The sequence below is a fragment of the Triturus cristatus genome, chromosome 8 (genome assembly GCF_964204655.1).
Source record: "Triturus cristatus chromosome 8, aTriCri1.1, whole genome shotgun sequence".
Taxonomy (NCBI): domain Eukaryota; kingdom Metazoa; phylum Chordata; class Amphibia; order Caudata; family Salamandridae; genus Triturus; species Triturus cristatus.
Genome location: NC_140591.1, coordinates 841,023,275 through 841,051,183, shown reverse-complemented (window position 1 = coordinate 841,051,183; position 27,909 = coordinate 841,023,275). Strand labels below are relative to the sequence as shown.

The 27,909-nt window shown below is 44.8% G+C and overlaps 1 protein-coding gene across 7 annotated transcripts in view; it reads left to right on the top strand.

Annotated features, from left to right (window-relative positions):
- Positions 1 to 27,909, top strand: part of ARL13B (ARF like GTPase 13B) — a 672,441-nt gene that overhangs the window by 532,128 nt on the left and 112,404 nt on the right. For all 7 annotated transcript variants that reach the window (XM_085622339.1, XM_085622338.1, XM_085622344.1 and 4 more), the window contains one exon: positions 16,240 to 16,442. In XM_085622339.1, the coding sequence (XP_085478465.1) occupies positions 16,240 to 16,442 (203 nt within the window). The remainder of the gene's footprint in view (positions 1 to 16,239; positions 16,443 to 27,909) is intronic.

Genomic DNA, 27,909 nt, shown 5'->3' with positions numbered 1-27,909 from the left:
GTATATAAGTTTGACTGTATTGATTCCTCATCACAAGGACAAGTAGGGAGGATTGGATCCCAATTTTTTTTGTCTGGAAAGGCTACTAGTCTGTGAAAAAGATCTAGTCTGAATCTTGTCAATAGCATTCTATCATAGGTACTAATCTGTAATGTAAGATAGGGCTGGATGAAAAACGTGAGCTGGGTCATATTAGCATGGAGAACCGAGGGTTTTGTCGACTCAGATGTCAATCTCAATGACTCTAGATGTGTCAGGGCCAATTGTTTCAGTGATCGCTTGGATACTTCGATAATGTTTTTAGGTTCAAGATAGTACTTCTTCAATCCGAGGTCGTTGAAGAAGTTTCTGATGTACCAAAGCCATTTAATTTTTAGTGATTGGTCAAGGATCATTGAATCTGCCACTATTTCCTGGGTTAGGATGTTTTTATCAGAAGTCCATATGCGCCGCCAAAGCAGTAGTGGTTGAATCCTTAGTAAATCCTCTAGATAAGGGATTCCAAGTTCTAGATGGGAAGCGTAGGTTGAAGTGCCACGCGGTGTTGCTAAGAGGAATCTAAGGAAAGTGTTTTCGGCTACCTGTAGGGCACTGACATCTGCATATCCCCAAAGTCCCGCCCCATAGAGTGCAATCGCCTGACACTTGGCTATATATATTTTTAGTAATTCCGCTGGGGGCCTTCTCCCCAGTCTCTGAGAAAAGCTCATCAAAGAGGCTATGGCTCTTTTAAGAAGATGACATCTGGCCTCTACTGCTGGTCTCCAATTAAGTCTTTCATCGATCATGATACCCAGGTAGCAGTACTGAGTAGTTAGCTCAAGTTTTTGATCTTTGAGGTAAATATTCCTTAGATGTTTTTTCCCGCTACCTGCTACCATGATGAACGTTTTTTTAACGTTTACTTGTAGGTCCAACCCACCCATGAAGGCGACATATCTATTCAGGGACCTTTGTAATTCTAGCGGCGTGCGTGCCAAAATGACAGCATCATCTGCATACAGCAGAGCGGGGATCAGTCGTTGTTTTACTCGTGGTAGATCCTGAGCCCCCCTCAACATCTCTCCCTCTAGTCCATTTGTGTACAGAGAGAAGAGGAAGGGAGCCAGGACACATCCCTGCCTGACTCCATGCTCTACTGCAAAAGGTGCTGTCAGCTCCCCCCTCGTGCCAAAGCGGACCCTTGCTGATGCCTTTGAATAAAGCTCTCTTAAAAAATCTAAAAGAGGGGGATCCACTCCCATATGGGCCAAGATCATCCAAAGTTTTGCGTGTGAGACGCAATCGAAAGCGGCGGACAGGTCCACATAGACCATGTAAACCGTATTCTTCTTTGCTTGGAGATATTTGCCCACTAACAAACTGAGATTAAGAGCCTGCTCTACCGTTCCAAAACCCTCCCGAAATCCAAACTGAAGGTCTGAAATAATATCTTCCTCCTCTGCCCAGAGCCTGAGTCGTTCAAGGACGACTCTGCCGACGACCTTTCCCAAAGAATCTAATAAGGAGATCGGACGGTAACATTTCACGTCTTGACGATCGCCCTTTTTAAAAATTGGGACCATGATCGATTTTGTCCAGGATTTTAACAGACCCAGCTTTACGGCTGCAATACAAACTCTCGTGAGGATGGGGGACCAGAGATCTAGATTAAATTTAAAAAGATCCACTGGAACCCCATCTGGGCCTGGGGCTTTCCCACTTTTACTTGCTTCCAATGCCACTATAACTTCAGAAATATCGAAGTACAGGGGAATTGGATATACGACTGTTGGGAGTAGCGGTTGTGTCCCTACCGGTGTTGCTGTATTTTTAAAGATCTTAGAAAAATGGGACACCCAGATGTCTTCTTCTATTGCAACTTCTATCTTTGGGCCGTCTTTGTCTTGTAAATAAGGGGTTTTAACAGTTCGCCAAAAAGCGACACTGTTTTTGGAGACGGCGCTGGAATGTAAATCATTCCATAATTTCTCTTTTAAGTCTTTAATTCTTTGCTTGCGTGCCCATCGGTATTGATGTCTCAGAGATTGGATTTGCTCCCGATCTCTGACAGTTTTGTTTAGGGCCTCCTTTAATTTAGTTAGTGCCATCGTACAACTATGATTGAACCACCCTTTAGTAGTTGGGTTTGAGTTATTTGAAGTTACTGTTAGAAGTCCCTTAATTTTCTCTAATATTTATGTGAAATTATTTAGGACTTCTACATCTGATACTCCTAAATCCAAACACTTAATTATGTTTACATATGCCTCATTTACCAATTTTCCTGTAATTTCTTCCGGGTTTATTTTCCCCCATTTTAATGTATAACCATTTTGCCTTCCCAACTCAAGGTTATTTTGTGCGAGGGTCTTCACTATAGTGGTAGTTCGAGATTGAAAATCAGTTACATGAAGCTCCATCCTAAGGGCAGAATGATCACTTAAATCATTTGTCAAAACCTCAAACAACCTGGCTCGAGGCAACAATCCTATTGACACGAAGATGTAATCTACTGTCGTTTTGTAACCCCGACCCACATATGTCGGTTGCAGGGAGTTTAAGTCTGGACTTGGCTCGTTTACGATTACAAGTTCCAGGTCTGTTAAAACATTATTCATTGCGTCCCCCCCCCTACTATGAGAGAAATGCATGAGGGGAATATCATTTTCATCCACAATCCCGCAACGATTTTTTCCTACATGTGGGCATGGGTGTAGATTCAAATCTCCTCCCCATAAGAGATTGACTGCCCCTTTTCCTAACCTCAAATTATGGGTTAACTTTTCCTTAATGTTGGAGAGAAGAATCAGGAATTTGTCCTCATCCAGGTTGTTATAAAGATTAAGCAATAGGATCGACTCTTTATTTTTTAGCACGAGGGAGAGTAACTGGAAATTTGGATCATACACTACTACAGATACTTTCAAAAAGTTAACTGTGTTTGCAATGTATGTGATCAACCCTCCCTTAGGTCTGCCTACATTAGTACTCAGAGCGGGGGTAAAAAAAGTTTTATAACCCGGAAGATGGAGCTCGGTGGTGGACCATGTCTCCTGAAGACATATGATTTTCCCCAACTCCAAGAAAGTAACAGCCGTCCCGTCGTCAATTTTGGAGCGGAGACCCGCTACGTTCCAAAAGAGGATAGGTAAGGGCTGCGATTCTGTGTTAGTCGATGCTTCATTTACTACACAAATCATTTTTTCTTTGGGCGCTGGGTAACATATCTTGGAGTTAATAATTTCTGGATTGGTCACGAATTCGTTGATTAGACAGATTGTTTTTTCCTTGGGCGTTGGTTGACATAGCTTGGAGTTAGTTATTTCTGTCATCACTAGTGGTCAGTCGACTGATTCAAGAACACTGTACCTATTTGCCGTCGGAATATTGGACCAAAAGTCCCTTTGGGGTGGCTCTCTATATGCTATACGTGTACCCCAATCGTCCCGTCCTCCTCCCCAATATCGTGGCCCCGAAGAATGCCAAAGACCATCGTGGTCATAATGGCGGGAACCCGCTACTTGCCAGTAATTGGAATGTTTCTCATGACGTGAAGCTGTTACTTCCCAGGGGCGAGCAAAGTGATTTGGGTTCCCTTTATGGAGACTGGAAGGATAGAAAAAGGAGAGTCTCCTAGTTCCTATTTCCTCATTTACATTCGAGAACTCCCAGGAGCAAATATAATTTACCACGCTTGGGTCCTCGAATGTAATCAGGATGCAGTCTCCTGGTATAGTTTTTCTACTATTTCCCACCCAAGGGGTCCTGCGTACCATCAGAATCCTACAGGTCCAATTTGCTGGTACAGGACGATTGATATTTAGCCAGTATTGGACCTTATTTTTCAATGACCACGTAGGTTCTGCGTTTGGGTCATCTATTTCAGGGACACCTGTCATTACAACCACGAAGGGACTTGCTTCTGGGGGTAAGTCAACAGCCAAACTAGTTTCAAGAGATTTCCTTGAATCGCCTCTGTTGATATCAGGCGCCACGGTTTTTGGGGGAGATTTATTTGAGGACAAGATTTTTGCATTAGGCAGCAGTTTTTTAGGTGCCAAGCCTATCGGGACAGGAGTTTTTTCTATGTGGACATTTCCCTGGGGCGAAGTTGTCATAGGATTTAGGGTAGATTCCGCTACTCTGTTGATGTTTCGTACTTTTAAAGGTGGTAATTTAGATGTTGCTTTTGCTGGTACAATTTCTGAGTCTTTATTTTGTCTGTGTGCTGTCTTTTGAGGGGGCATCTTTGCTCTTTCCCTACCTTGATCCACAGGGGCTTGCTTAAGTTTCGTGATATTGATCAAGTTTGATAGCTGGTGCTCTATCTGTGTTAGTCTTGATTCGAGTGGAGCGAGGGAAGATTTTAGGAGAGCTATGATATTGTTAATTAATTGTGAGTTTTCACTCTCCTGTCTTGTTTTGCTAGATGGTGAATGCATGGGAACTTCCTCGCTGATTAATTCTAAGATATCATGCGTAGACTGGTTTATCATTATGGGATCAGTTGACTTTTCTGCACTATGAGGTGCAGTCTCTTCCCCGCTACGCTGATCGGCAGTTTCTCGGGTGCTAGTAATTTTAGAATTATTCTTTCGTTTCCGTATGGCGCCCTCTCTCCTCCCTCTTGATTGTCTCAAATCATCCGGTGTTAATTGGGGAATCATCTCTGGTGTCCTCTCTAAATCTAGACTTAACTGAAAATCAGATAGTTGAGAGGCCGATAGGTCAACATTGTTTGGCAGGCTACGCCTGTCCTCGCAAGGCGACCTACACCCATTAGTGCTAAGAGTTTCCGGAGTTTTCGCATTCCTTAAGTTGCCAATTGACGATCTTTTAGCCAGGGCTAAATCCAAAGACACCCTACCTTCTATTAAACTGATACTTTGGTCAATAAATGTGTTAGCCTTGACTATGAAATCATCCATGGGGCCTGAGAGTTTACCCCCACCCCCCTTTACTTTGCTTTTTTTCCCTCTGGTTAACACCATATTTCCTAAATACCAACAGGAATGGGTAGGAATTTAAGTGCACGTATTTGTCAGAACTACTCAGTCTTTTAAAACATAAATATACAATGATAATATAATAAAATTACATGTAATTATACGTACACAGTTCACAGAGAGTTAAGAGCGTTAGGGGGATGGCCCGGTCCGGTCTCTTCCGTTCTCTAACGGCCTCAAACGGCCCGCTCTTTGCCCGGTCTTAGCCCCGCGCTAAGGCCCGCACGCGTCCCGCTGGCGCGTGTAAGCGGGAAGACAATTTAAAGGGCGAGGGAAGGCGGTGGTATTGGAGGAGGAGTCGGGAAGAGGGCCAGGTGCAGCTGGTCTGCGTCACGCGCAGCACCCTGGTCCTCGCAGTCCCGAATGCGCCGGACACTCACAGTGATCAGAGTGTCCAGGTACGCTCCCTCGCCGATCTCGGGCCGAATGCAGCGATCCGGGCAGCGTAGAATAAAAGCAGCGGTAACACTTTGTGGAGGCAGGCAGCAGAGTCTCGGTCCCTCGTGCGGCGCCCGGTTCAAGTTTATCAAGTGGAATCCAGATAGTCCCCTGAGTGGGAGACGGCAGACACCAGACCTTCAAGCGGAACCCATAGAATGAGAGCAGCGATACCTAATGAAGGTATTGGAGGAGGAGTCGGGAAGAGGGCCAGGTGCAGCTGGTCTGCGTCACGCGCAGCACCCTGGTCCTCGCAGTCCCGAATGCGCCGGACACTCACAGTGATCAGAGTGTCCAGGTACGCTCCCTCGCCGATCTCGGGCCGAATGCAGCGATCCGGGCAGCGTAGAATAAAAGCAGCGGTAACACTTTGTGGAGGCAGGCAGCAGAGTCTCGGTCCCTCGAGCGGCGCCCGCGCAGCGGGGGCCGCGAGGCGCGGTGGCAGGTTCAAGTTTATCAAGTGGAATCCAGATAGTCCCTTGAGTGGGAGACGGCAGACACCAGACCTTCAAGAGTCGTATGACTTGCTCGCCGAGCCAAGATGGTGGTCAAAGTATACAAAGCAGAGAGACACTTCCTTGTCTTCCTCTTTCTTTGCGAAAACCAGTCTATAGGTCCGAATGAAACATCACAGCAAATTCAACTCTCAACGGAGAGATAAACAGTTTCTTTAGAATTCTCAACGGAGAATATAGTCACCCAGTCCAAAGAACAACATCTTCTCACAAGGGGAATCCACCTCCAACCGGAGTATTACTTCAGTTCTTGTGATTGTCCTTTCTCAGTCCTGAGATCAACATCTTCTCACGCAGGAAAAGTCATCTCCAACCGGAGCATTACTTCAGTTCTTGTTAGTCATTTCCTGAAAATAGAAACTAGGTTGAAAAAAAGGGAAACCCACAAACCTAATTCCTTAAGGGTGGGCAATCATCTGTTATGAATATAACAATAATACAACTTAACAGTTGATACCACTGTCCCAACGGGTGGGATAATCCTTGCCTCCGTGTCCTTAATAGAATCTAAAATTCTTGTCGCGATTGCTAGAAAATTTTGTATTCTATGTCAGGACTGGAGGCTTCTGATTATGCTGGTTCAAAGCTCATCAATAACAACAGAAGAAACATGTGATATAGGCTTATAATAAAACATTTTGAACATAGAATCCGTAGACCAGTCAGCCGCTCTCAGTATATCCTCTAAACGAGAGCCCAACATATACGCTTTAGAGGCCATAGCTCCTCTAGTGGAATGAGCACCATAGATGGAGACATCGATGCCAGCTTCTGACATCACCCACCTAACCCACCTGGCCAAGGTGGCAGCTGATACTGGTCTGTAAGGTTTTTTAATTGCAATCAACAATTGCCCCAAAGGCTCAGCCCTATGGACAAGTATACGTTCCTCATAACTTTTCAGACAATGTAAAACACATAACTTATTATTGTGAGGAAAAGCAGGATACTCTACCGAACGTAACATTGTTTTTGTCCGCCTCGTGATGATAAAAGAGACACCCTGTGGAGAAAACATTCTACCTCCCAGATCCAGAGCTCGCACATCCGAGACTCTACGACAGGAGATCAGACATAACAGCATAGTGAGTTTGGCCGACAATTGTTTTAAGGAAAGCTCCGGATTATCCGGCCAAGACTCCAATAAAGAGAGTACCTTCGAAACGTCCCATAAGGTCGAATACCTGGGTCGAGGGGGATTGGCCACTCTGACCTCTTTAAGCAACTTGCACATGTGGGGATGCATCCCTACTGGTTTACCATCAATAGAGTCGTGGCCCGCCAAGATAGCTGATCTAAAATTATTAACTGACCTGTAAGCAAGCCCTGATTCAGCACACTCTGACAGGAAATTCAAGATCTCAGTCACATCTGATGCCACGGGATCCACCTGCCGCTAAAGGCACCAACCCACCCATCGCTTCCATGAAGCTGAATATCGTTTTCGGGTGGACGGAGCCCAAGCCTGTTGTATAAAACTGGCAGCTGCCTGTGAAAGGCCTTCAATGCTCTTGTGTCTCCTGAGAGCGTCCACACCATGAGAGGTAGTTGGTTCTGCAGGATCAGCGGGTGGCAAGCCCCCACTGGGTCCTGGAGAATCGTCGGGAAATTCGGGAGTTGAAAGGGAAGATCCACAGACAACTCCAATAGTGTGGGAAACCACGACTGAGTCTTCCACAACGGTGTCACCAACACTACTGAAGCCGTCTGACGACGGACAAAGGCCGCCACTCTTGGGATCAAGGCAAATGGAGGGAAGGCATAATTCCTCCAATGCTGAAGGAACGCGTCCGTTCCCATCGCCATCGGGTCCGGTCTCCAACTGAAGAACAAAGGGGTCTGAGCGGTGAGGCGAGAGGCAAATAGGTCGATCCTGCAGGGGCCTCGCATATTCATGATCTCCGCGAACAGCGTGGAATGAAGCTTCCAATCGCTGTAATCTCTCAGGAATCTGAAGTTCCAATCCGCTACTTGGTTGAGCTTGCCCGGGAGATATTCTGCTATGACTGTGATTTTGTGATTTAAGCAGAAATGCCAGAACTCCTTCACAATGTTGACCAACATTTGGGACCTCGTCCCTCCTAACTGATTGATATATCTCACCGCCGACACATTGTCCATCCGGAGGAGGATGCAACAATTGCTCTTCAGGGGAGATATTGATTGTATCGCAAACGAGCCTGCTAACAACTCGAGGCTGTTGATGGGCAACCTTAACTCGTTGGCAGACCATCGTCCGCCTGTGGCAAAGTCTCCACATCAAGCGCCCCAGCGACTGGCGTCGGATTCGATAATTACATCCGGAGAGGCGCCGAAAATCGCCCTTCCGTTCCAGGCCGACATGTGTTCTAGCCACCACAGAAACTCCTCTCGAGCGTCTGGAGATAAAGGAATGAGGTGGTCATAATGAAACTTCTTCTGGATGTAGTGTATTTTGAGCTGCTGAAGGGCTCGATAATGTAGGGGACCCGGAAAGATGGCCTAAATAGAGGAGGCCAACAGGCCCACGATCCTCGCCAATGCTCTCAAGGAAATCATCTGCTTGGACAAGGTGGATTTGATTTCTTGCTTGATAGACCTGATCTTGAGCAGAGGGAGGAGAAGTTGGGCAGAGACTGAATTTATTTGGAAACCCAAGAAGTCTATCTGTTGGTTCAGAATCATCATTGACTTTTTGAGGTTGTTGACAAACCCCAGATCCTGTAATAGGGACATCGTCCACTCCAAGTGAGTGAGCAGTGGATTCCGATCTTGGGCCAGGAGCAACATGTCGTCGAGATAGACAATCATGTGCACCCCCATTTCTTGCAGTCGGGAGACCACCGGTTTCAAGAGTTTTGTGAAAACCCATGGGGCTGATGATAGGCCAAAGGGAAGGGTACGATACCGGTACCATTGTCCTTTCCATTGAAATTGAAGGAATTTCTGATGAGAGGGACAAATTGGGACCGTGAGGTAGGCATCCTTCAAGTCCAACCGGACCATCCAGTCCTTTTCCAGCAGAAGATCCCTTAGAAGATGGATGCCCTCCATCTTGAAGTGCCTGTAGACGACAAAGGGGTTGAAATCTCTGAGGTTCAACACTAACTAGTCTCTGACCTCCTCCTTTCTTTTGCACCAAAAAGATGTTGCTGCAAAACCCTCTGGGAATGAAAGGTCCTACGGCAATAGCCTGTTTGGCCAAAAGCTCTTGAAGTTCGGAGTCTATAAAATTCTGTTCTAGAAGGGAAAAAAGGAGAGGTCGAGGAGGAATCAGTTGACATGGGGGGTCCAGAAGTTCTATCTGATAGCCCTGAACTGTCTGCAAGATCCAAACATCTGTGGTGAGGCAAGCCCAATTTACAACAAAATGCAACAATCTGACCCCCAGGGGAATTGTAGGGTACACAGGACTTACCAGAAGACTGGGACTCAAAGTTTTTGTAGCCTCGGGGACACCTCGGTTGCAACGGCCCCTGTATCCATGCGATCTGGAGGGATAGAAAGCAGCCTGTTCTGGTTCTTGGGTGTAACCTCGGCCTATGGGCGCAAAACCTCTTTGAGGACTGGGGTTGGAGTAGCAGCCGGTCAAGCGTCCTCTGCCACACCCGGCCCTACCAGAGACCTGATGAAACACTCTCTTCAAGGAGGATTGAGACTTGTCGAGTGAGGCAAAAGGGTTCACAAACTTAGCAATGTCCTTTACGAATTTGTCACCAAAGAGCTGACCTTCGGCAAGTGGTCCCCGTTCTGCCGTGGCCAATTCCACCAGTTGTGGATCAATCCTCAGAAGGACAGACTTGCACCGCTCAGAAGCCAAGGCGCAGTTGGCATTACCCAGCATACAGATTGCTCGTTGAGCCCATCCCGCCAACACCTCAGGGTGAATAGCCGCCCCTGTTTCTTGCGCCTGTAGGGCTAACTCGAGAATTTTTGCTAAGGGGCCCGCAAGGTCAAGAACCTTATCTTGACACGCCCAAAGGGCGCGATCGATCCCTTTCTTGGGATCCTTTTTGTATTTTTTAAGGAAAGTGGTCATGGAGGAATCTATGTCAGGAGTAATGGCGACTTTATGGGGTAGATCGGGACGTGGGCATTTAGACTTTAGGCGTGCTCTCACCTTATCAAAGCTCTTTCGTAAGTGGGTCTGCATGTACAGTCTGCAGAGCGAGGGTGAACAATATCCGAAGGGTCAAACAGGAAAGGGGAGAGTTGGACGGGAGACGAAGAGTGTTTGCGCTTCTTCGCGCGTTTACAAGGTTTTGACTCTAGAGAAGAGTCTGTGTCAGTATCAGGACCTGAAGTGGTGTCCACTACTGGAATAGGAGAGGAAGGCTTGGGCGGGGGAGCTGGGGTGTCCGTGTGGGCCTGTTCGTTGGATTTATAAAGTTTAGAGTAAGAGTGTGCGTGTGGCCAAGGGGTACTGAGGGGCTCGGAAGGAGGAAGGGTAGTCATAGCAGGACCAGTGCCAGCGGGAGAAGGGTTCGGGGTAACCAGACGATCTAACTTTTGAGCAATAGGTAATAAGGCGGAGGAGAGCACCTTATCTAGCTTAGCATCCAATTTTCTATCGATTAAATCCTCCATGGAATCGTCATAATAATAATCATCTTCACCCTGGTCCTCGCACGCAGCCATCTCCTCTTGGTAGAACTCGCAGTCTGCCATAACTCGGGTGAATAGCTTGTATTCAATCAATAAATCCCCAGAGGGAAGCTCAATTATCCAACCCCAACTTCAACAAGCCACGGTGTCAGCTGTGAGCAATTCCGGGACAAAAGTGCCAGAGAGTACATAAAATCCCCACAGTGATTGCGCTAGAAACCTGCAAAACCCAGGACTAATGGGGGAGGAAAAAACTCCCACCAGCCTGGGTGAGCAAGAGTTCCCAAAAATTAGTTTAAGGCCACCAGGACCTGTAATGAAAGGTTACTGCTCACACAACAGCAAAAACCCCAAGCGCTGCTTTAATTTGCATCACTGGCCCGTACTCAGCTCAAGTTTTGTCTGCTGCGTTAATCCCCAATTCAGCCCGGGGCAGGGCGTCTAACCGGCAATCACAGGGAGTCGCGCGCGCGTGCGTGCTCCCGAGGCGCACGCCGGAAGCCGCTCTGGCCTCGGCATGCGACTCGCTCCCTGGAGGGGGGGGGGTGGGGGCAAACCCCTCCGATCGCGGACCGCGATTAAAGACGGACGGCGGCGCCGGCAACAGCGCAGGAACAATGGGGGAAAGACACGGGGCAAAATCTCAACAGCGCAACATGCGCTAGAAAGGAGAAAGACACCGGTAACGCTAACGCGCCTAGAATGCAGCGCTCAACTGAGACGGCGGACAGGCACCGCACTGCGAAAACAAAGCAACCGCAATAGCATAGAGGCACAGCGTAGGCTAAATCACTAGCAATAAATCCTTAATAATAAGCAAAAAGACTTGTTAATATTCAGTTTGAGATTCAAGGTATACAAAAGAGAGAGACACTTATCTTGACTGCGGAGCAGCAAAGAAAGAGGAAGACAAGCAAGTGTCTCTCTGCTTTGTATACTTTGACAGATCGCCATTGGCTGTTGTGAGGAGGCGTGGTTCAAAGCCTCCTGGGATGTGATTTTTTTTGCTTATGTAGTTAATTTTTCATTCGCTGCTGAGTTCAGTAAAGAAATTGAGAAAGCATAATCAGAAGCCTCCGGTCCTGACATACAATTGTTTCACCACCTAGTCTTTTTTATCTCTGTGTCGTTATGAAGATCTTAGCGTCTTTGTGGGAGCTCAGGTTTCTTTCAGAATTGATTTGTATGAATAAATCTGCTTTTTTGGGGAGACTGTTTGATGTTTTGCTTACCAGGTGTTTATATGTAAATTGCTGTTTGCTCGGCATGGTTTGGGTGTTAGGCATAAAGGTGCCTATGTTTTTTCAGGCCAAAGATTATTCTGATGACTATTTTGGACCATTTGTAGTTTTGTCGTGTGTTTAAAATTTGGTGTTGATGAAGATTCGACGAGGAGTAGAATAGTCTGAGTTCGACTATGTCTTGAATGGGGAGGATCTGTAGATGCATGCTGTTCATGGAGCAGATTTGGGAGATGTTTCAGAGGTGTCTTGCTTGTGGAGTGAAGGAGAGATCTGAGTTAAATATAATACCCAAAATGCATTCTATTTTGACAGGCGCAGCAGGGTGTTCAAGGCCTATTGTCCATTCAAAAAGGAAAACTAAAGAATTGTTTTGTACCAAACATTAGCATTTCTGTTTTTTTTATGCTAAGGCAGAGGAAATTTTCGTGCATCCAAGATCTTGCAGGTAACAAGTATACGTTTGAGTAAGATGTCATGACTTGATGGAGGTCAATTGGAAATGTAGTCTCATCAGCGTTTGTGTGGAATTTTAGACCAAATGAGGTCATTACAGCAGCTAAAAGTGGCATACAAGTATTGAAAGTAGTGGTTAGAGAGATGTTCCTGTGTGGACCCCATGTCTGAAGCTTATGTGCTTTGATGTGACTGTGGTGGGAACTATATATTCGTGGGATAGGGAACATGGTACTGACCACATTGTCTCCCGGAATTTTTTTTGTATAATTTTAGTCTAAATAACCATACTCAATTCGATTTAATTTTAATGGGTGATTTCAATATTCACCTCTGTGGCGATTTTTGCCATTTTGAGGAATATGAGGGTCCTTCAGGTTCCCTGGCCCCCCATTTCGAACATACAAAATCAGGAGAGGCTCTTGAAGACCTGTTGGCCAATTTTAATATTGTGGAATTAACAAACACGGAGAGGGGGGAGCGCACATGTACATATAAGGGGCACGACCATGGCTCGATAATCGATTACATCTTTCTGACCCCTGGCATTGTACATAGGGCTGTAACATACAGAGTAATTAGTTCCCCATATAGTGACCATAACCCGGTGTTGCTTGAGTTAGTCTGGAGTGACCTAAAGGCCAATAGCTCGAGATCCCTGGGCGGGGAGAATGCTCTATTACCTAAAGACCAAGGCAGAAGACTTAAGTGGGCAAAGGTGGTCCCGGAAAACTTTATTGACAACCTATTGCCAACAATTGAGGCCAATGTAGTTATTTGTCAGGACCCAGCAGCCGCTAACTCAGATATAATGGGGGCTTTTGAGGGTATATGCGCCCAAATATCCAATGATTTGTCAACTACATCATACCGGCATGGAACCAACCATTGCAAATGGTTTGACTCTAACTGCTCTAAAGCCCACAGGGTCTTAAAGAAGGCACTCTTAATCACCCCAAGAGATAAGGCCCTTATTGCCAAACTCAGGAAGGAGTACAAGTTAACCACTAACAGTAGGAAGAACGCCATTAAACAAGAGGCGTGGGATAAACTACTTAATTCAGATGTCCTGCGTGATAGCAGCCAGTTTTGGGCCATTATTACCCACCCCTTTTTTTCCGAATCAGAGAATACGGTCATGGATAATGTAATCTCTGACTCGAAATGGTTGCTTCATTTTCAGGGAGTTTACGGGAACCCAGCCACTGATCTATCACATAACCCCACAGTGCCCGCTACGTGTGCCCCTCTTGTTTTTACCCGTGCGGAAGTGGAGAAAGCAATCCTTGAGTCCTCTAGAAACAAAGCTCCTGGTCCCGATGGAGTGCCTGCTGATTTGTACTCACATCTACCGAAATTTTGGGCTAGGATCCTAACAAACGTTTTCTGCGCCGCTAACGGTAACACCCTTCCTTCCACTTGGGTCACTTCAATCATAGTCCCGATTTTCAAGAAGGGGCAGAGAGATGACCCGGGGTGTTATAGACCCATCTCTCTGCTTGACTCTGCGATCAAGATCCTGGGTAGAGTCTTACTGAAAAGACTGAGGGACAATATTGAGTGTAAGGGGGGTCTTACAAACATCCAGTATGGCTTCAGAGAAAAAAGAGGCACTGTTGACCAATGTCTAAACCTCCATCTGCTGATTTCTAAGTATACGGTGGCCAAGGAGGGGTCCTTATTCTTGGCTTTTATGGACCTCTCCTCGGCCTTTGACATGGTCAACAGGTCTAAGCTATGGGATATCTTACTGGAGTTCGGAGTCGAGCCCGCACTCGTGCACTTCATGGCTTCTCTTCACCAGGAGTTGTTTGCGGTAGTTAGGGTTACTAGGGAGGGTAGGTGCACAAATCGATTCAAGTCTGAAAGGGGGGTTCGCCAAGGTTGCATTCTGGCCCCCCTCCTCTTCACCATTTATATTAATGGTTTGGGAAAATGTCTGGCTGACGTGGGGGCGGACGTCCCGCGTGCAGGAGCTATGTCAGTTCCAGCGCTCCTATACGCGGATGACGCAGTTTTATTAGCTCGAACGGGAGTAGGACTCCAAAGACTTTTGGATCAATTTGGGGCATTTATGGCCCAATTAGATTTAAAAATCAATGCCAAAAAGTCACACACGATGGTGGTAGGTCATTCTAGAAGTAGATCCAAAATCAAGAACTTTTTCTGTGAAGGGGAGCTAGTGTCCAGAGTTGCTGTTTTTCCCTACCTGGGCGTTCTTTTTGACGATAAGGGATCCTGGGGCCCCCAAATTAAAGCGAAGAGCATATCTATGGCTCGCTCTTCATCAGCCCTTATGGGCTTTTCAAGGAGACTTGGGTCTAGGCCTATGGAGGCCCTTCTGAAAATATACAACACTAAGTGCATAGCGATCACCTCTTATGGTTCACCCCTGTGGGGTTACGCACCTGTGGAAAAAATCCAAAGAGTGGAGAATGGCTTTATCAGACATCTCTCTCTTCCTAAATCCTCCCCGACCTTCGCTATACATTCAGAGGTGGGTTTGGATTATCTCACAGATAAGTTGAAACTGGCCCCCTTGATTTTTTGGCTAAAAACGTGGCTCAATTCAGAGCTAACATTGAACCATGCTATCATGTCTGATGTCAGGGGAATGGACCGAGGCCATAAAATTCCATGGATGGCTTATCTGGAAAAATGTTTGAAACAGCTGGGCCGTTTAGACCTTTTCCAGTTGCCTGCTTCCATTAGGAAGGAGGACGTTATTTGGACCAAAACTAAATTTATGGAGAGGGCCAGATTGGACCGGGAGGAAAAGGAACTTGAGAAACCTGCTGTCAGGGCGCATTTTATGTTAACCTTTTCTCCCGCTCTTGAGCCCTACCTCAAAATTGTCACTAAACCTTTACACAGGTTTTTATTGACCAAATTTAGGTTTAATTTGATCCACCCGATTTTAGGCAGTTATCCATTCTGGATAAAACCTGAACTAGGTCCTCCCTGTAATTGTGACCAATTCTCGCAACAAGACACCTTGCATTTTATTATGTTTTGCGAGACCTTTAGGGATATAAGGAAAAGACACTTGTTACCACTATTGAAAGAGGCTGGTTTTATACAGGTTAGGCCGGCACTGATCTATCTCCAGCATCTGGGGTCTACTCGTATCATGTTTTGTGTGGCTAGCTTTTTAGTGGCAGCCATTAGGATTAAAAAGCAAGCCCCCCTCAATGAAATGTTTTAAGTCCCAAGTAGATTTTAATAATCAATTTGTTTTGTACTGTCTAGGGTTTGCTTTGATCCATGTAAAATTGAAATTGTGTGTTTTTATGATATATGTTGCAATTATGTATTGTCTTTTAATGTCTTTTATGATTTTAACGAATCGAATAAAGAGTATTTGACTGACTGACTGACTGACTGGGAACTATATAGGCTCAGGTATTTCTATAAATACCCAAATCAATGTGTAGGCTAGCAAATAATTGCGCTTTATCGAAGGTGTCAGAGACAACAAATGAGTCCAATAGGATTAGCATTGCATTATAATCTTTGTCACAGATACTCAGTAGCTGTTCTCCGTCTTTTATTATTATTATTTTAATTCGTACAATTTTCTTAACCCTGTGAAGATTCTCAACAATGTGAAAATTCAGGGCACAAAAGGTCGGGCAAAAAAGAAAACTCCCAATATACTTGTGAATTCTACACAATTGTGTTTCTCTTCCAACTCTTGGCGATAATGCAGGTGTATGTCTGGGTGTTTTGTAGCCACGGTTGCCATTCATAAAGCTACACAATGCATAGGTATGCACCAGCGCATTTAAGAATACACATTTTTGATTGTGAGGCAGGCCAATAGTGTTTGTAAGAGGAGAAAATGTAAGGACATGACGTCTGGGGGCCTGCATAGAAGGCCTTTCTAGCCACGTGTAGCCTGTCTGGAGTATCAGAGCCTGAAAGCATGCATTTGTTTGCTTTTTTGCAAATGAGATAATCGAGTACTCACCAGTTCCTTTCTTTCGCTCCCTCTGCTTTCTTGCATATATTTTTCAGGAGCCTTGCTCAGCAGCCATTGGTTATGGTAAGAAAATTGACAAATCCATAAAGAAAGGTCTGACGTGGCTGTTGCAGATCATATCAAAAGATTTTGATACACTCAACGAACGAATACAAAAAGACACAGCTGAGCAAAAGGCACAAGAGCAGCAGGAAAAGAGGGAGCGAGCAGAACGAGTGAAGAGGCTCCGGGAGGAGAGGTAACATTTGCTACTTACGTTGCTACATAAGGGACTGCAATAACAAGCAAGAAAATGAATAAATCTCTCTACAAATATTTATAACCTCAGCTATAAAATCAAGTTTCATGATTGCTGCAAAAAAGTATATTAGGTCAATACCTACAGGAGTTATTTATTATTTTTCCCCCTTCAAATACTTCACTAAAAATTGTGCACCATTTGTCATACATGCAAAGCATATAAAACCATATATGGTGTTTGTCTGTAAACTGTTTTAAAATGTATGGATTTATCTTATCAGTTTCAGTATTCACACTTTCTACTTCCTGAGGGTGCTTTGATGGGAGGGAGGGAGAGGTACGAGGTGGTCATACTTTCGACGATTCATACCTGAGCTCTCCAATTATCTTGGATACCTGATTTGAGTTGAGCATTCAATAGAAAGGCTTACAGCCTTGTTGTGGTGGAAACAGTTGTGCGTTTGGCAAATGTCATAGGCCGTTCTTAGTAAAGTAAGCAGTGTCTATTGCGAAATATAAAATTCCTGGGAGACAGGCTTGAGTGGGTTTGTGTTGGCTCGGCTCTAGAGCATGATGCTTCCAGCTTGTACGCAAACACAATTGAGTCTCTTCAGGCCTCTTTGAATCTTAAATAATCATCTTTGTGTCTTTAGATTTTGTGAACAAGTGTTCATGGAGCAAAGCCCTCTCATACAGAGATCTACCGAAAGTTATTTTTGAAAATGGACAGCTGCAGGGCAAAAGAGATTTCCCTATCATGTTTGCTAGCACTAGTAGTATTATTACCTAATTTAATGGAGGAAAGAGTTTAAGTAATGCAGTGTTGTGAATGCAGAACTGATTTCCAGGTCTCACAAAGTTGTCAGCAACAAGACCTTAACTTAATTTTGATGACTTCGAGAATTTAGGAGATTTTGGCTAGATATCATTGAACAGCTACTTCACAGGCCTAATAAGAGTGGCCACTTAGGAGCATAAACAGTGTAAACACTATTCCAAAACCTCTTGAGCGATATTACCACTGTAAAGGCCAATGCAGTTTTGGGAGATTGGTGACGAAAGAAGAGAAAATCCTGTAGCATGTTGAATTTGTCATGGGGTTATATTGGCTTCCTGTTGAAGCTAGGATAAAGTTTGAACTAGGATGTTTAGCCTACGAAGCAGTTCACTTTATCTTGGTTTACCTTTTGATGTTGGGGTTGGACCAAGTGAGTCTGCCAGATAAAAGGAGAGGTGGGGTGCAGAATATTGATTCCATGACTGTTTAAGGAAAACTACATCCATTATTGGATTTCACATTGTACAGTCAAAATTAATATACTACTTCGCTTTATTTGTTTGTGCTACCCTGTGGTTTTTTCTACATCAGTTTTGCTTGCTTAATTCCATTGATGAAGCAACATTCTAGTTTTTTTGCCCCATTTGCAAAGTAATTAACTCTGGTAGTTTAAGGGAACAACACCCTAAGTGTACCCCTAGCCTGGGATAGCCACACCTCACCACAGTAGAGTGAAAGCGAAGTCTACCGGTAGTGATGTGTATAGGGAAATACAGGCATGCCTATACGTTTTCAATATGTGGTATGGCTGTATGCACAAATATGTGGTTCAGTGATTAAGGGCATAGCCCAGTGGATACAGCCCTTCTCGGGTAGAAGACCCTAGTAGCTTCTGTGTGAAGTGGTGGTTGTCTACCAGTGATTCGGCATGGTTCATACACTCGGAGTTCACCCCATCCAGGTCCCACCTTTGAGTTGAAAGTTTTGAAAATGCCTTTCCTTTAAATCATCTACTCTGGTTTGCTATTTTCTTTGAAATTCAAAGGAAGCATCTAATCTTATTGGGATTTGGGTTCTCAACAGCTTCTCCAGCACTGAAGAAGCACTGCGCCCATTTAACCAGTAAACTCTGGACTTTTCAGATTTTACAGGCCAAATGATGGTGAATATGCACCAGGAATGACATTGTGTTCCTATTCCCCCATTAGCTTGGAACAAAGTCTGAAATTCCTGTGGAAATAATGTGCCTACTAAGCCCTACTGCAGGCGAAGACTTCTGAGAGTACAGGAGCTAGTCCTGCACAGCAGAATAACCATTAGCCTGCATTACGCAACTTGACTCAAAAGAGAGCCACCTACAAACTAGAAGAGGTGTGGTTCAGCTGACGACGATCAAGACAAAGAACTAGACAGCGACCCAAAGCATGCAGGTCATTCTATGTTTGCATGCCTGTTCTTTGCTACAAGACCTTCTGTGTTGCATCATTTAATGAGTTCTGTCCATCCGGATTGTGGCACTATTGAAATCATGTCCATAAGATTTTTCATTTCCTAAGTACAGCTGTTGAGAAGTTGCGGGTCACCGTGTTCCTAAGCCTAGTGGTCTTTCAACATAGTAAATACTCCTGGTCGCATGTTTCACCCTGAAATGAGAACATCTTAACCGTGGCCTACAGGAGGGCATGACCTAGCTGCATGGCGGAGTAGACGACTCTCGCTTGAGCTCCTCGCGGTGGCCCATCTTTTAGCATAATCCTGCATGATCCTGTCCTTGAAACTGCAATCTTGGCAATAGGAATTGGCACTGACCTGAGTCCACGTATCCTGTGGCTCGGGGAGCCCGCTGCCATTTTGAATTCCCTGGTCCGGGAGGAAGCGGATCCCAGGAGGCTCGAGATTTGACAGGGGTCGTAAGCCCAAGTCCCCTGCGAGAATGCTTGCTGGCAAGACCACAGGATGCGTATATTGGAGGGAATGAGGCATACTGGTGAGCTGTGATCTGCATGGTAGCAAGCTTACCAGGAACGCTGACCGGACCCTGTATGATGCATCGGGTACTTTGAAGATTGAGAACTAAATGCAATAACCTGCTGTCCCTTCTCGAGGACCCGCACCCCAATTACGGGATCAGGGGGAATCTCGCGGTGACTCGGGCAGATTAATCAGGACTCCCGAATGGTCTTCACGGCCTACGCCTGGTTGGATTCCCTGAAAAGGCAGAGGGCCTCTCCACTGAACTGTTCCTGGAGGTGTGGCTTACCGAAGTGATCGCTCCCAAGAAACTCTAAACATTTTTTAATGTTGAGCGCACCCGCATAGGGCGCTTGTCCCACCTCCCATGCCGGGAGCACCGCCGAGGGCCATTATTGCAAAATTGTTTAACTATAGGGAAAGGGATCTCCTATTGCAGCACTCATACAGTCGAGGTCAGTTCTTTTTTCAATGACATTCACTCTCCATATACCCAAACTACACTAAGAGGGTGCAAGACCAAATGAAATCCTATGTGGTGGTCAAACGCAGATTACGTGAGTTGAACTTGAAATACAGCCTCGTGTTTCCAGCGAAACTCAGGGTTGAACATGAAGGACGCACACTCTTCTTTTATTCGGTCGGGGGACACTACAGGCTGGCTGGATACCAGGGGACTAGGAGGGCGACTGTGGTAAATATTTAAATTACCTGTACTATTTTTATGCGGTAAAGTCTAGTAAGAATAACTCAGTCAAAATAAGAGGCAGAATCCGTGGTATTAGAGGTTCTGAAAAGGGCTTTATTCCTTACAAAGGAATCATAGTTCGAACTAGGCAATCTTATTCCATCACCACGAAGGTTCAGGAAGGGATAGGCAATACATTATTGACAAGTAAATATATATATATATGAAAAGCATTGCATTAAGACAGATGCAGGAGGCGTAACAGCTGATAATACAGATAAGAATACACATACGTAATGAAAATAGGCGTAAATACAGGCGTATACTAGAAACGTCATTTAAAATGATGTCACAAGTGGGTGGATCCATAAGAGAATCCTGCAGTGTCAGCAGAAATATTTGGCAGAGATGCGCGCGCAGCCGCATGACGTGTGATTGACGTGCAACTAGAGGGTGAAGGGGAATTGACATTTAGCTCTACATGTGGAGACAAAAGTCTGGGGGGTCAGGTCAACCTAATCCCAAATCGTATCTAATATCTTTGTTTAAGGAACTGTGTTATCCAGAAGGAAAGGTTTCTCGGACGGAATCTTATTCTATACTGACTGTTAGTGCATGTACAAGCGTCTATGTGTCTACATGAGATGCGAGGGGGCAGGAATCTTCCATGGTAACAGGGGCTATGAATTACTTGCATAAAGACAGCGAGGCCAAGCTCTTTGCTCGGTAGCTGGAAGGATGTTTACCTAAACTACTAGACAGGAATGCATTGGATGAGGAGCGGAGCAGATAACTTGAAGGCTGAATACAGTTTTTGGCAGGCAACAGGCCGCGTCAGGCACCGTTAGCCGCGTAGGGAGTAGGACAAAGTTCATGGATACGGATGCAGGTCCAGGCTGGAGCATTTCAGAGGCAGAAGCAGGAAATGGGTTGATGACAGAATTCAGGGCCTACTCGCCTGAACTGTAAAACTAGAAAAGTGAACCATATAAAGTCGGTGGCCAATCATACTTAGGAATGGAATATTTGACCCATTCATGGCGGATCTGAAAGAGGACATGTTGACGTTGGACGCACATGTATTTGCGTCTTCATAGCTGGAACTGGAGGGAACATACATGTACTTGTAGCATGTACATGGAGCCGTTGGGGTCTAAGATAGGGGACACAATTGACCATAAAAATTCATATTTCCTCATTCCCTCCTTGTCCCCTACGGACCCTTATGAAATATCCATCTTCATCAATCCATCAATCTGTTCATATAGCATCATTTGTTCTTCTTTCTTCTTCCGGGATTTTGAGTGAAAATTCGAAGGCGGGATACACGATGTGGCACACAGACCACAAATCGCTGGCCCACATTGTAGACACAAGCAGCAACTGAATAGAATGAGTAAACCAATACCTAGGAAGGATAGGATCCTCCATCCCCAGGCTGACAACACGCTCCAGAACCAACCGGACCAAGTCCAGGTGCCTGGATTCTGGTGTATCTGGCTTACGATCTTATGAAGTCGAGTTATGGCTTTATATACTGACGGCGCGTTTTCTGGTATGAAAACACAGCAACTTGATCCGATGACCCTACAAGCTCCGCCCCTATCGGCCAGGATGACGTCAAGGACAAGACGATTTTGAAGAACAACAATCCGCATCGCAGACTGCTCCTCTGTTAAGTTGCCTAAGGCGGAAGTAGTTTCATTCACTACTGCTTCAAGGGTTCTAGTTAATCTACGTATCAACTTACTATTAGTGACTGTACCTATGTAGGGAAAGAAACCTTTATTGAAATCTGTGTATTGCTCCCATGCTGTTTCGGTGTAGTCGACAATCGGGAGATCTCTCTGCTGTCTATTGTGTACTAAATGGGTATTCCTATGGTAATCAGGCGGGGCTAGGAAAACAGGTGGCAGAAGGAATGCAATGTAACAGGTACCATCCCAATCTAGGGGTAGGCGTATGTATGCGGTGTGACCACAGATGAAGTAGGAATGACGAGAAGCTCTAAACGTAGATTTGCCTTTATCACTGAATTCTATTACAGTGGTACATTTGCTATGGCCCATGTGAATTGAACCATTCTTTCTTACACATAATTCGCCTCTAACTGGAAATACTGTCATAGCGGGCAAGATTGGTGTAGCTTCGGATTCAACATTCAGGATCATGAGATTAAGTGTAAAGTTACCTAATCCATATACTTCATTTTCTAGATCAGTTCCTGTTCTTTTGGGAAGTCCCTCCTTGTTAGGGTAGCAGACTTTAAGTAAAACTAGGTTCAGGTTTCCCCAAACCCAGTTGTCTTGATAAACTACTGAATTTGAATCTAGGGAATTAATCAAACTAAACCATGCTCCACAGGAGCCATTGTGAGTGAATGGATACGGAAAGAGAGGCAGAACTCCCTTGTATTTCTGATAGGGAGGGAGTCGGCCACATATCCAACAATTTGTAGCATTGCTGGTCTGATGGGAATGATGTAACATACTAATGAATGTGTTGTTGCGCAGCGCAAATCTATAGGACAACTCATGCGGGGGTAGTTCGCTAAAAGAATGTTCGGCAGTAACATTGAAAGCACGCTTGGAAATAGGGTAATACATGTGTAATAACATACTAGTAATGATAATCAAAAGACTTAGAAAAAACATAATTAACAATGTCACTATGCAGTGACTACGAAGTGATTTACAGTACGCATATTTTTTTAGCTGTTTCTGTCTATTTCTCTCTCTATTTCGGTCTAGAGGATACATGTCAGAGACAAATTCAACCGATTCACCTTGAAGAGGACTTAAACAATCAAATTGTCTGACTTGCTAGACCTTAGTTTCAGTTTATAGTTTTCTTTTTCAGTTTTTTCAACCAGGGGGAGTTTCGAGTCAGTCTGTGAGGGAATGCAGGGCGGATAATTCAAGTCGGATGATAGTCCATGAAATTTTTTGATATGGCTCGAGTGCAACCACCCTTTACGTCCCTCAATCTTCACAGCTGTCCTTGTGGTCAATAAGACGAGTTTAGGCGACTGCCAGCGAGGCTCCAGCGGGTTCCTTCTGTCGAAGTTCCTGATCCGTACCAGATCTCCTGGAACCACGTCATGGGGCTTCACCTCAGTGTTATCGGGAAAAGCTGCAGCTACCTGTGAACGACAAGATTGTAGTGCAGACATCAAGGAAGCCAGGTAATCTGTCAGCATATTACAATCAACATCAGTTATTTTACGGGGTATAGGCGTCCCCCACATATTTGGTGGTCTACCGAAGATCACCTCATACGGGGATAGCCCTGTTCGAGAGTGTGCTACCATTCTCATGTAAAAGAGCGCAACTGGTAAGGCTACTATCCAGTCGACACCTTTTTCTCTACATACTTTGGACAGTCTAATTTTCAAAGTTTGATTATGCCGCTCCACGAGACCTGCTGCCTCGGGATGTCGGACACAGTGGAATTTCCATTGATAGCCTAACAAAAGTGAAACATGTTTCATTAGCTCGGATGAGAACGGTTGGCCATTATCTGAGTACACGACACGGGGCAAACCATACCGTGGGAAGAATTCTCGAACTAACTGTTTGGCAGTAGTCGGGGCAGTGTAATCTGAGACGGGATACGCCTCTGTCCATCGGGAAAGAGCACACACAACTACGAGGACATATTTGAATCCTCGACATCGTTCCATCTGGATATAATCCATCTGGAGGACTTCAAAAGGGTGATCGGGGGTTTGGAATCCACCCTGTTCTACAGGTACGCCTTTTCCTGGATTGAACTGACAGCAAATCATACAGGTACGTACTTTCTGTTTAGCTGCTGCTCGCAAGTGTTTATTGAACCAAATGTGTTGAATACTGTCTAGCATAGCTTTCTCTCCTAGGTGCGCTGGACTATGTATTGTGTTAATGATGACTTGAACCATTGAGTCGGGGAGAAACCATATAGATTTTCCCTTTGTCATCCATCCTTGATCCGTTTGGATCCCTCCTAATTCAGTCCATTTCTTTATTTCTTCTGGTGTAGCATGTGTCTGTATGTCAATTACATCAAGGGCAGGATCCTTAACTGTCATGCAGCGTGTTGTTGTCGGAACTATTGTCTTTGTCGTGTCAGTTGTATGAGTCTGATTCTGAGCAGTCTGTTTAGCTGTTCTGTCAGCTAGGTCGTTACCCTGAGAAATAATGTCAGTCACTTTTGTATGGGCTTTACACTTCATAATCGATATTGCAGTCGGCAGATGTATTGCATCTAACAGAGCTTGAATAAGGGGACCGTGCTGGATGTGGGCACCGTGAGAAGTTAAATAACCTCTCTCTCGCCAAAGCACGCCGAAGTCATGGACGACTCCAAATGCATAACGTGAATCTGTGTATATGTTGACTTTCTTATTTTTGGCTTGAATACAGGCTTGTGTCAGAGCGATGAGCTCTGCTGCTTGAGCTGACAAGGTATCGATACAATTTGTTTCAATAACTTCAGTGTCTGTTGTGACTGCATAAGCGGCCACTAACTCTCCTGTACTTGTTCTCATGCATGAACCATCTACATACAATGTCAGGTCTGGATCTGATAATGGAATATCTGTCAAGTCTTGTCTGGATTTCGTCGTAATAGTGATGACTTCAATACAATCATGTGCCAATGGGTCTGTTCCACTTACTGGCAAAAGTGTGGCAGGATTTAATGTACTACAACGTCTGATTTCTATGTGTGGCTGGAACAATGTTAATTCATAACCCGTCAGTCTTGCTATGGTCAAGTGTTGTGTTTGGGTCCGGTTCAAGAGAACCTCTACTGCATGTGGTACTTGTACTGTCAATTGATGTCCTAACACTATGGCATCGCTTTGTCGGATTGCTAAAGCTGTTGCTGCGACTGATTTCAGGCACGCAGGAAGAGCCTGAGCTACGGGATCTAATGTACTGGAAAAATAAGCACATGGCTTATGTGATCCTGCTTGTTCCTGCGTGAGTACTGACAAAGCAGTACCTTCTCGTTCTGTAACAAAAAGTGTAAAACGTTTGCTGTAACATGGTGTTGCTAAAACAGGTGCTTGACATAAAGCTTTCTTTAAGTTTTCAAAAGCTTGCGTATGTTCCTGAGTCCAAGGGAGGACAGTTGATGTCGCTGCCTCCTGTGTTGTCAACTGAATGAGTGGTTTTGCTAGAAATGCATATTGAGGGATCCACTGCCTACAGTACGAAGTGAGGCCTATGAATGCCCGTACCTCCTTTTGTGTCTTGGGTGTCGGCATGTTAACAATTAACTGGATACGGTCGGGTGTAAGCTGTCTTCCCCCCTTGGCCAGCAAGTGCCCAAGGTACACAACTTGCTGGACACAGAATTGCAGCTTCGAAGGGGACACCTTGTGCCCCTTGTCGGCTAGGAAATGTAAAACCGTCAGTGATGCTTTTTCACATTCAGGTTCGCTTCGGGCGGTGATCAGCAGATCATCGACGTATTGAAGCAAGGCAGTGTTAGCTGGCATGTGGATACTGTCAAGTTCTCTTTTCAGTGCTTGGCTATAGATGCTGGGGCTTTCTGTGAATCCTTGAGGTGCGCGTGTGAATTTAAAACTTCGTCCATTTAAACTGAATCCGAACAAATATTGGCTTTCCGGATCAATTGGGACACTAAAGAAAGCGTTCTTGAGATCAATTACAGTAAAGAACGTTGCTTCTGAATCTATGGCTGTTAGCAATGAAGAGATATCTGGGACCACAGGGTATTGTGGTACAATGCATTTATTTAATTCTCGCAGATCAATAACCAATCGATATACTGGTGGTGCCTTTGGATCAGTTCGTTTAAGAATCGGAATTATCGGGGAATTACATATATTGGAGTCCGTTTCTGCAACCACTCCTTGTGCAATGAGCTCGTCAATGATTTGCAGTAAAGCCACAACAGCATCTGGCGGTAACTTGTATTGTCGTATTCGTGGTAATACTACTCCTGTTTTGAGTGTAACTCGATATGGTGTAATGTGCATACAACCTACATCAGTGGGGCCTTGTGCCCATAAATGTGCAGGTAGATTCTGTAACCGATGATCCATGTCTCTAGACACATAGTGACCTTTAAAGTCACGCAAAAATAGTCGTACTCCTTCCGGAGAACAACATATTACAGCTCCTAGAGCTTTCAATGTTTTTATACCTAACAAGTTTTCTGGGCATGATTTTGTGAGCAATAGATCTGTAGTCCGTGTTAATGGACCGACCGATAATGCAAGTGGTTGCGATACTTCATTAATAGTGGGCTTTCCTGAAAAACCAAGGGAAATATTTTGTGAGCCTGAGAGGGGTACCCCTGGGACTTCGCTGTGACGGATAGTGGTTCTGCTTGCCCCTGTATCGAGTAGAAACTTTCTGTCTTTCCCTAATACTTGACTCTGTACGTAAGGACCTTCTTGATCTACGGGAACCTCAATAAGGGGTGGGCCAACTTCCCTCTCTAGGCTATTTCATGTGTAGCGTTGATACTCTGGGTAGTCATTTTGTGCATACTGGTACATCTGTTGTGTCGTGTTTTGTGTTGCAGCAATAGGCTGTGGCTGTTGCTGTGGTTGTTGTTGTGGTTGTGGTGCGTTCTGTTGTGGAACTGGCATAGGCTGTGTATTCTGAGGTACTGGTTGTTGGATCTGATCCTGTCTAGGCGGACGTGGTCTCTCCTTGGTTCTACCCGTAGAGATATTATGTTTTAGAACTGCGCAATCGTGTATATAATGACCTGGCTGTTTACAATAGTTGCATGTTCCTCTAACAGGATCTACTGAATCATTGGACTGTGTTGTACCCCTTTTATGACTATCAGCTGGAACTGACTGTGCAACAAGCATTTTCATTTTCGTGTCTTTCATACGTCTTTGTTCATTTTCTTGTTCTTCTCTAATTCTATTGTGATGATATTGTAACATTTGTAACATCTGTGACGGTGTGTTACCTTGCCAGGTACTCTCGAATTTTAATACTCTACCTTTTAACTTGGGGCAGGGAATTCTCAACTAATTTTGTCACAAACAGATGTGGATACGACTCACTACTTGCTTTTATGCCACTATTAATACCAAAACATTTTTCAAATCGGGAATAGAAATCACTAGTGTCTTCATCTTGTTTTTGTTTACAGGCTGAAATTGCACCCCAGTCTTCCTTTTTAGTAGTCAATAGACGTGGTAGTACCTGCACTAATAATCCTGGTAATGCTGTAGTCTTTTCCCCAAGCCCTGAACCTGCAGCTCGGGCCTTTTCTTCGTTTTCTAATGCTGTCCACTCTATCTTTTGGTCTCCCACCTCCCATTCCTTTTCTTTGAGTTTCTCGTAAATACCGGCAGGCAATAAAACTTTTAATATTTTCATAATGTCTGGATAAGTATACTCTCCCATGAGTAACATGTCTTTTATCTCACGGTGGAAACCTGCTGGGTCTTTGTCATGGCTAGGTACCACTTTCTTCATTTCTAATAATTCAATTTTAGTTATGGGCGTGTACACAAACACGCGTTTAAAAGTATTGTCTTCGCCTCTGATTGGGTGCACTTCGCGTAAGGGATTCTGTCTGTCTATGTGATACGTTTTTCTTTCCAACTTGGGGGGAACTGAAACATGTTCTGGGCATACGAAGACAGTGTACTGGTGTCGATGTTCTAGAATTTCTTTAATTAAATCAGTACCCGAACCTCTCCATTTATTCGTGAGTAATTCCATCAATATATCAGGTAGGGGACCAGGATCGGAACGTTGGCTTCTGTACAATATAACGAGGTGCTGTATCATGTATATACCAGCTAAACGCTGTTCTTCTGGGGTAAGATTCAAAAACGTGTGTGCTAACGCATCATCACTGTATTTTTCAGAACTGTCAGCCCATTGTACTGCTGACCTGGCCAATTCTTGTTCATCCATAGAGTCGAGCATATGATACCCCCTTCGGTCTCGGAGTAATTTATCAGCAGCCTGGAATAAGTGTTCAGGGGACTTCGCATTTAGCATAGGGGCTTGAAAATGTCTGTTACATTCTGGACGTATC